We start from the raw sequence: 10,119 nt of genomic DNA, 5'->3' as shown, positions 1-10,119 counted from the left end.
TCCGGTGGATTCAAAACACACTATAACATGGCTAATTGACAAAAAATGTGTTAATACAAGCAAAATATTTGCACTAGACCTTTCAATAGACAAGCAGAAAATATGTTGATAGTAAATCAAATGTTTTTGAAGGTTTTCCAATTCTGATTACCATGGAATCAAATAATGATGGTTTAACCTATGCAAGACCTACCTGCAGTCGCAAAAATTTGTCGCAGAAGTTTTGTAAACTGGAAGATAAATATAGTCGGCAGTATGCTCACATTTATTTCATGAGAAGTGAACTGATGAAGAATAGGATAGAATCAGCGGCAAAGAAGAAATGGGGAGCAGAAATAAATATCAAAAAGCTGTCTGATGTAGTCAAAGGGGAGAAATGTTGTCTTTTAGGAACTTTATTCAAAATTATGCCACTGCAACCAAGCATTTTAAAAGAAATAAGTGAAGAATTCAGTGTACCTCTTCAGTCAGAACGTATGCGATTTACTGGTGAAGATGATAAACTTGTACTTGAAGATTCCATGCAGCGCATTTCTCTTGTTGGCAATATTATCTCACATGAATGTTTTACTGGAAGCATTATTGCAGTGCTTGGCCATGAAAGTGAACATGGGCAGTTTGAAGTAGAAGATTATACATATCCTGGACTTCCCCCACAAACTGAAATAGTTAATGTACCCAAAGATGATGAGTATGTGCTCTTTGTATCGGGTTTAGGAATAGGAGCTAAGAAAGAAAAGACCATGCAAATTCAGTTGCTGATTGATTACATTTTAGGGATGTTGGGCGGAAAAGAGGATCATGAATTGTGTGCAAAAATAATTCATGTGATTGTTGCAGGAAATTCACTGTCGAAAGACACACTAGACAAAGAGTTTCAAAGCAAGGCAAAATACCTAACTTACAAATCTGAAGCATCCTCTGTAAAGGCCATGTGTGACTTGGACTTTTTCTTGTCACAACTTGTGCCATTTGTAAGTGTAGATATAATGAGTGGAGAATTCGACCCAACTAATCATGTGCTACCACAAAAACCTATGCATCCATGCATGTTTCCTTCGGCACGTAGTTTTCACGGTAGCACATTTCATTCTGTTAGTAATCCGTATGAATGCAGAATTGAAGGAGTCCATTTTTTGGGGACATCTGGACAGAATATTAACAATCTTTATGCATACAGCACAATAAACGATGGCTTGCGCTTACTCTCTGATACATTGCAGTTACAGCATTTAGCTCCAACTGCTCCAGATACCCTAGGCAGTTTTCCATTTTATGACATTGATCCTTTCATCATTGATGAGTGTCCACATGTCTACTTTTGTGGCAACCAGCCTCACTTTGCGTCTGAGGTAAAGCTTGGTGAAGATGGGCAAAAAACTTTATTGCTAAGCATTCCAGAATTTAGCAAAACATCTTGTGCTGTTTTGCTCAATCTGAAGAATCTTACTTGTGAGGAATTGTGCATCGATGTTGATTGGAAGGAAGAAGTTGACAATATGGAAACAGATGATCCAGAACCAGAAAAGTAAATCTTCTTGAATGTGGTCGTACATTGGTAAGATTGTAAACTGATCAACCATCTGCGACCTGGTCACCAATCTGTCTATGTGCACATGTTTTTATCATGAATTTAAAGCCATTTCGTAATAATCAAAGTAATGTCGTATCTTACATTACATTTGTTAAAATTATGTATTATCTTCCATACATGTTATGTAAGTTTTGGTACATGTATTGCAGAGCACCTCAGTGCTCATTCAGCAATAAATTTTTATTGAAATCGTATAACATCTATAATAAGTGAAGGTTATTTCTAAAGTGATGTTCTGGATTGCAATTACAACCATTTATTATTATACATGACATTGTTTAACAATCTTATTTGTACAGATATTCTGCAGTCCTGACTGTAAGCAAATAATGGCTGAATTGCAGCATTTTTCTGGTGCTGGAAGTGTAGAAACTGTTAACTACTCCTCAACACTTTCTTCTACTGAACAAGATCTGTCATCCCAAGACAGTTCTCAAGTTCCAGAGGCAGCAAGTGCAGAAGTTGAAGTGCACGACAGCAGTGATATCACTGAAGAAACTTCTGGTCCAATTAAACTAGTGGCAGAGAAAGATCAGAAGACTTTATTTGCAGTCCTTCAGTTTTTGCGTAAAAACAATCTTGGAGAAACAGTGAATGCATTGGAGCAGGAAGCTGAAAAGGCTGGTGGTGAGTTTTTACATAAGCTGCCCTTGTTGCCGTAATATGTTTCTGCATTATAGTTCAATAGTGCAGTGGTTTTCTTTTCAACCTTATATAGTTGTGGCTAGGGATGAGACCAATACGTAATTACCCGGGCTCACCGAGACCAGGTAATACTAATAAGGCTTGCAAGAATTTGAGTACTCGTCATGACGTCACATGATGCTCTTGCATGCATACGCACGGAGGTTAAACACTAATTATGCCTGATACAACTAGGGTTGGATTATCCGGATAACGGTTAACCGGTTAACCGATTAACCGCAGTTTTTTTTTCTATCTGATATCCGGATATAATTCTGCCGGTTAACCGGCTAAAAGAGTATCGTTGCTAATGCGTTTTACACTTTTTAGTAAGTTTGAACATTCTTTGTTACGTAGAGGCTGACTCCCGCTGAGCGCAATTAAACCTTTGTTCACACTTCCATTGTCTTATACTTTCAACTACGGTACTCGTAAAATGCACGAGTGAAATTTACTATCACGTCACAAAGAAAGCATAATGAATGATTCTTTTAATAGAAGACTGCATTCTCATGGCAAGGTAAAGTCTGTGAAGTGTCAGTTGAAAAGCTTTGACTACAACCTAGTTTGAAGTGACTAAATTTAAGAGATGGAATTTAAACGTTTCAAAAGTGATAATCCAGTTTGGGGCTACTTTCTACGATGGCGTTGCGTTGGCGTGGCGCGGAGGAGGGCGTTGCAGAAGCAGTGAACATTAAATTTGCGTAATTTTTCTCGTATTCGCTCGTACTGCGCGTGTACGTAGATCTACAATAAAACTGTGTAATGATTTTACAATCCATTTTTCATGCAAACCTCGTGAAATCGATTGTCTCACTTAGCAGTTATTATCCGGTTAACCGGTTAGATAAATTCCAAATATACGGATATATCCGTTATCCGGATAGTAAAAATTATTGATATCCGAAATAACCCTAGATACAACGTGTCATACATACATTGAACGCAGTTATTGAACAGCAACACTAAGCAGTACTTGCCTGCAATTTGTCTGTTCCAAATGCAAGTTCTTTAATTTTTTGTGAGAATTTTATGCCTTAGCAACCACTTTTCCGGAATTTTTAACGCAATTGCTGATGGTACTAACTGAAAAAATTAACCTTCTCCATTGCGCAGGCATTTGACAATAATAGGTTGTTTCTCGTCATTACATCTAATATATAAACAATCAGGTTTGGGTATGAACAAACACGCGGAAATATATGGCCTTAGCCTACTTATTCATTTTTTGTATGAGCAAACACGCGTCAAGGGTCTCTTGTTCTCTTCAATTATAATTTGTACAGGAGTTTACGATACAACCATGCACATGAGTAAATTTGGTTAAAACTCAAGTAATCCAGAGTTTACTGGATAGGTGTGCAAATAAATAGACTGAAAACGTTACTAAGAGACTCTCAGTGTGAATAATGAGATATCTGCGGTACATGCGAATATTAGAAATTATTTCAATCCCCGGGCGAGTGTTCGGCCTCAGATTCAACCCAGTACATCCCTAGTTGTGGCATTGCTTGCTTGCAGCTCATGCCCTCATGTATTGGTTATGCACTACACATGTTCATTTTTTTAGTTTTCGTTAAGAGTCTGCTAACCAAACTGCCTCTCTGTCAACTGTCAGTAGCTATGAGAGCTGGACCTACTATTCAGTGTAGTAGACATTTTCTTCAAAAATATAAACTGCTTTTTGCCCTACCTCCATCAAAAGACTGCAACTGCTCAAGTGACATATGCCCGTATCATTCCCTTTTTATCAAGCTATCCACATACTTACATTACCATAGTCATCAAGTATGTATGGCACACCCAAAAATTGTGCTTGGGTCTGCCACAATCCTTGCGTTCGTTTCACAAACGTTAAATACGTTCAGCTTTCAAACCGCGGTAGAGTTGGTGTTTAGATGGAGTAGCCAACAAAAGATTACATTTAGAAGACTTTTTAAGACTTGCATTGTTGGTACAGTTTCATCATCAAAGTCAAAATCAGTTAATATGTAGGGCAAACAGTGTTATTGCCTAAATTTTCTAGTTCAGTATTTTCTAAGTTGTGTGTTATGAGATGTTCACAAGTATACCTCAATTTTTTTATAATTGCCAACTTTTGATCCCATGTTATGGATTGATCAACTGTCAGTTTCATTTTTGGCTATTCTTAAGCTAGTTTGGAGATGTAGGACACAATTTTGTGCTGTACTGTATTTTGTGTGTAGGCCGACAACATGCATGTAATATTTTTATAAGACTAATTATAGGCCTATACAAGTTTGGAAACCAAAGGTTTGGTAATAGTTCACTATACTACTAACAACAACCTGATTTATACTGAGTGTTGCAAAACAATGATAGTTGTAGGTAAACAGACGGCAATATTTTGTTCATTTGTGGTCTTTCTAATAAATTACCTATAGCTAACTTGGTATCAGCAAACTCATTATGCAATTGGTAATTAGTTTGCTAAAACTACACACCAAAGCTTTTCTTAGAAAATGGTATTAGTTGTGTACACAAATTATCACCAATACCATTATGTTTTTGGCACAATAAAAATTACCTTTAGCTAGGCCATAAATCACCTACAGACAACTATCATGCAATGTGGGCTCGTAAGCTGGTGCATTCAATTAAAGAATCTACTGACCTAGGATTGCACAAAGCTATGTCAGAAAAGCAAAATATTTGTAATTGGAAACTCTATGTATCAAATGATGTCATAATGCAGCACATAACAACACCTCTGCTCATTGCAAACAGCGATTTAGGTTGTGGCGATGCCCTGTTTGAATACTATTTAATTTATGGTTAGTGATAATTGTTGCTTAAACTTTGGCCTACGATGTAGTAATGTGTTTTAATATGTCTCATTTTAAATGCAGTAAAGTTAAAAGGAGATCCAGCATCAGGTTCTCAGCTAAGTACTGATGAGGTGTCTTCACTTTTATCTGCATATTCAAATGAGGCTGATCCTTCTAGTTATGAGGACAATTACAGGTGAATACTGAGTATATTAATACACAGATGCTCATATATTCTGCTAATTTTATTTATAATTTTATGTAAAAGAAGTACTTTCCTTTTTTGACAGTAAGTCACCAGTAACAATTAAAAAAAAATATATGTGTTAAGTAGTTTTTTCTGGCTTAGTCTTAATCAAACTAAAAAATTACCTCATGATATGCTATTGCTTTAACTTTAACCAAATGACATCTTACAGTTACATCAATAAATAAATAATATCTGTGTAGACTTTTGCAGCAGTGCATTGAAACAAGTTTAGATGCACATAAGTGCGAGCTGGCCCAGCTGTCATATCCTGTTTTTATTCACATGTACCTGGTGTTGATTTACAACCATCATGAAACAAAAGCAAAGTCATTTTTTCACAGATTTAGGTAACAATTTTGAATAACAAATTATGCCACCCTTTTAATTAGTCATATATTTACTTCATTATCATACACAGCCTAATCAACCTTGCTTATGAGGAAAGATAGAATTTATGTTGTTGAAGTGATTCTTGAATTTAGTGGTGTACTAGAGGATTTCCATCAGGATGATTTAAGTCAACTTTCTGCTGTTACTATGAAAAGTCAAATGGAAGGGAACAACTTCATATTTAGCTTAAGAAGCAACAAATATGTTGTCAGAATATCACAAGACTCCAATGATATGCTTAAGCGTTACCTTGAGGTAATATGCTGTGTGAATTGGCAGATTATTTAAACATGTACACAAAATTGCAGCTACTTATGAATTTCCTAAAAGAATTCAAGTCAACCTACTGTAGCTTTTTTGCAGGAGAAGAACAAACCATTAGTGCAGGACATAATCCAATCTCATATTACTCTTGATGTATTCGAGGGCTTACCTAGAACTCGAACACAAATTAAGGCCAGTGCTGGTGGCCTGTGTGGGGAGGCTCGCCAAGATGAAAACAAAGTCAAGGTAGAGTAGTAGAAATAAACTTGCTCATTGTACAAGGTTGTATACCATATACAGGTACAGTAGACTTCGCTTATTGTGACCACCTTGGGACCAGATTATTTTGGTAATAACATCCGAATGGTCACGTTAACCGAAACTGCTACAGTAGTACATATTGTTTAACCACACCGGGGTCAATACACTTATGCCAAAAATGACAAAAAATGTCAAATTCATACGTTTAATTAATGTTAAGCAGTTACATTAAAATGAATGGCATTAGGTGAATTGGGAATACAAGTGGCTCAATTGTCACTGTCAAGTAGCATAATTGACACAAAAAATTGATTGAAAAATCTGACGAAGACTACAAAATGGTCATAATATCGGAAGACTGGTCACAGTAAATGGAAAGTTTTATATGGCAAAATTCTGGACAACATCAAAATGGTCATATTAAGCGATTCTACTGTATTTCCTTTTATGATAGGTTTTTTATGGACTTCTTAAAGAACCAGACATTGACATTCCTTTGGAAGATGATGATGATCTAGATGACTCCCAAGATGGAAGCAGTAAGTCCAAGAAACGGAAAAAAAAGGAATTTTTATCTAAAAAGAACAAAGCTGACCCAAATGCTCCAGCATTAACAAGAATTCCCCTCCCGGAAATTAAGGTACCATGTACTTCAGACTTGACAGACAGTCTTGCAAAAACATGCTAGTACTTAGTCACAGAGTCTAAAGTGCAGTCAAGGTGTGATCTGTTGCTTTCCTTAAACAGTATGACCTGCAAAAGTTATGGCTTACAATAATTTTTTTTCACCAAACCAGGATGCTGATAAACTGGAAAAGATCAATATTGCAAAGGAGAGTTTAAAAAGAGTAAGACTAGGTGGAATGGAGAGAGTGGCCCCATCAGTGTGTTGTTACACTTTTACAAATGCATTTGGAACAGTAACTGCTGTCGATATTTCTGATGACTCTTCATTGCTAGCAGCAGGTTGGTAAAAGGTTAAATTAATTTTAGTAAGTCAATATTTCTGAACTTGTATTCTGCCAGGCTTTCAAGATTCCCACATTCGAGTTTGGAGTTTAACACCTCGCACACTCAGAACTGTAAAATCAGCTGCAGAACTGAGTCTCTTGGATAAAGAGGGAGATGATATATTTGAAAGGATGATGGATGATTGCACTGGAGTTGAATCAAAGTAGTGATGCAATGTACTCTTAATATGGTATTTTGTAATATATGATGTTTTTGCTGAGCCTGGAAATTCAAATTTTGCAGAACATTGTTTGGACATAGTGGGACCGTATATGCATTGAGCATAAGTCCCTGCAGGACACTACTTGTTTCATCTTCTGAGGACGGTACAGTAAGGTGAACTATGTCGACATAAACATTTTTGCTGCCTGCTGTACCAATAAATTGTTGGCTGATGATTTTGATTTGCAGATTATGGAGCTTATTGACTTGGACAAATTTAGTGGTTTACAAAGGCCATGTATGGCCAGTGTGGGGTACACAGTTTGGCCCTCATGGTCATTACTTTGTGTCATGTGGCCAAGACAAAGTAGCAAGATTGTGGGTTACTGATCATCATCAGCCTGTGAGAATGTTTGCCGGTAACTTTTGAACTAGATTTTGTCTTGGTTAATTTGATAACATTTCAGAATAGATGTGACATTAAAAATGTGTTTGCAGGGCACTTATCAGATGTGGACTGTGTTGCCTTTCACCATAATTCAAATTATATAGCCACAGGTTCTAGTGATCGCTCAGTACGAGTATGGGATGTTTTGAATGGAAATTGTGTGAGAGTTTTCACTGGTCATAAGGTTTGTATTATGATGATACATATGTATGAGTCCCGTCATGTCACCATTAAACTATATTTAGTTTTTCGTGAGGTCAAAAAGTGCTTTCTAGGGCTGAGTGTTGTAGCTTACTATTGAATATCTGACAACAATTTGCCCCTCAAACGCAAGCATTTTGGTTATCCAGAAACCAGTACTGTGCTTGGCTTGGTCACCTGATGGAAAATATCTTGCCTCGGCGGGGGTTGACACAGATATCCTCATTTGGGATATTGCAACAAAAGTAATGGTTGGAATGTTTAAAGGCCACACCGCAGCAGTTGAAACCCTAGCTTTCAGCAGAGATGGAGAAGTTTTAGCATCAGGTCAGTATGTGAGCGACATAAAATAGCCTCTGTTCTGTAGCATCACCTCAGTTTCCAGTTTCCATCATTTGTAACCAGTTTTGGCAATAATTCAAAATAAAGTTCATTTTATAGGTGGCTTGGACAATACAGTTAAAGTATGGGATTTCCAACAAGTTATCTGGGATATTGATACTGATGATATCGGCATGCAAAGGGGTCATGCCACAATCACTGATCACAATTATCTACTGTCAGATTTTCCCACAAAGGAAAGTCCTATATTTCACTTGCATTTTACCAGAAGAAATCTCCTGTTATCTGTTGCATCATTCTTAAACCCTTCTTGATGGTAACTTACACTCTCTAAATTAAAGCGAAGAGGCACCAATCTACTCTAGGAGGGGCTCAAATGATGACGCTCTTCCTAAATCTTTTCATTCCCTACAACCGCTTGAACATCTTGAGTGAACAGTATACTGTCACAAGTGCGTCTTTAAAGTGGTTATTCACTGCTTAGTCACTCTCAGTGAAAATACTGTTATACAGAAAATATGGAAAAATTGTACAATAGTGCATTCATTGTATAGATGCGGCACGAAAAAAGCAAAAAGAACATTTTTCACCACAGTGATTTCCATGCAAAACTAATGCTTGTGATGGCACTGGCAACAATAGATAAATTCAGAAAATAATGCAAAACATGCTTTAGTTACTAATAGTTCAATTGATTATAGATATAATTAAAATATTATGATGATAGAAATAATTCATAAACAGACTGGGTATTTTTCACTAGGTTTGAATAAGGTGATGCTGTTACAGACGAACTTCACCGTATACTTAAGCTAGCGATTCTGCTGGGATTGCGCAAAATATGACTTTATAGAGTGGTTATTTATTGATTATGTAGTAACAAGACAAGGTATTTGATTTGGAAATTGCTTTTTTTTTATGCACTTCAAAAATGAATAAATAGTCTTCACATTTTTTGCAGTAGTAGATCTGCAGTCTATGCATGTAATATTGCAAAGTTGTTTTTTTCATCTTCACTGACATTCTATTCACAAATGTTGCAAACATCATACTGGATATCAGGTTTTGTAAGCGGTTTGGGAAGCAGTATGAGACCTTCTGCCTGATGGTTTGTACCCACCTATGCTGTCTAGATTGTTAACATAAATCAGATCATAATTTTGAAAAACATCAAATGTCAATTATCACAAAAATTTCAGATTTGGGTGTTTTGTCGTAAACTTGCATTGCACTGTATGTGATTGCTTTTACTTCTGTGCCCTTTCCTCCATGCCTTTCTCTGTCAAAGTCTTCACCATAACCTAAAGCTTTCATTGTCCATTTTTCTCTGTTAAATTCAGTGATTTTAATCTCACGGGCCATGAAGTAGTCATCTGTACAAGAGAGAAAGAGGAATTCATCCATCAAATGAAATAAGAGGGATTCATAATCGGTTCCCTCTGCTGATACTTCCATTGTTTTCCTAGGTAAAACACCATCTATATCAGTCATATAATTGAACATGCCCATTACAGCATGTTCAAATGCTTCCTCGATTGTATCTCCCCATGAATGTATTTGCACATCTGCAGTATGATCCAGGTATTCAAATTTCTTGACAACATCGTAGTACTCACCAGCTTTACCTTCACTCTCCGAACTTTCCATTTTCAATTAGTCTTCAGAAGGCAAAATTAAACATTTTAGTTTTAATTATTTGACCCTGAAACAAATTACATTGTCA

At 36.5% G+C, this 10,119-nt stretch overlaps 3 protein-coding genes across 3 annotated transcripts; 2 read left to right on the top strand and 1 right to left on the bottom strand.

Moving 5' to 3' along the window:
- Positions 1–1,894, top strand: LOC143459249 (DNA polymerase delta subunit 2-like). The gene has a single exon (XM_076956305.1). The coding sequence runs from the start codon at positions 153–155 to the stop codon at positions 1,530–1,532; it is 1,380 nt and encodes a 459-aa protein (XP_076812420.1). The 5' UTR covers positions 1–152; the 3' UTR covers positions 1,533–1,894.
- Positions 1,895–1,920: 26 nt separating this feature from the next.
- Positions 1,921–9,350, top strand: LOC143459248 (transcription initiation factor TFIID subunit 5-like). The gene is made up of 13 exons (XM_076956304.1): positions 1,921–2,221; positions 5,149–5,263; positions 5,518–5,664; positions 5,800–5,962; positions 6,071–6,217; positions 6,687–6,872; positions 7,030–7,198; positions 7,259–7,406; positions 7,487–7,579; positions 7,655–7,824; positions 7,904–8,037; positions 8,204–8,381; positions 8,496–9,350. Exons 1-13 carry the CDS (start codon positions 1,924–1,926, stop codon positions 8,708–8,710), a joined length of 2,163 nt encoding a protein of 720 aa, XP_076812419.1. The 5' UTR covers positions 1,921–1,923; the 3' UTR covers positions 8,711–9,350.
- LOC143459250 (protein archease-like) lies at positions 8,922–10,119 on the bottom strand. Its single transcript, XM_076956306.1, has one exon. The coding sequence runs from the start codon at positions 10,041–10,043 to the stop codon at positions 9,567–9,569; it is 477 nt and encodes a 158-aa protein (XP_076812421.1). The 5' UTR covers positions 10,044–10,119; the 3' UTR covers positions 8,922–9,566.

This window comes from Clavelina lepadiformis, chromosome 5 (assembly GCF_947623445.1).
Source record: "Clavelina lepadiformis chromosome 5, kaClaLepa1.1, whole genome shotgun sequence".
NCBI classification, from domain to species: domain Eukaryota; kingdom Metazoa; phylum Chordata; class Ascidiacea; order Aplousobranchia; family Clavelinidae; genus Clavelina; species Clavelina lepadiformis.
Note: the sequence above shows the minus strand (reverse complement) of the source record. Positions and strands in the feature narration are given on the sequence as shown.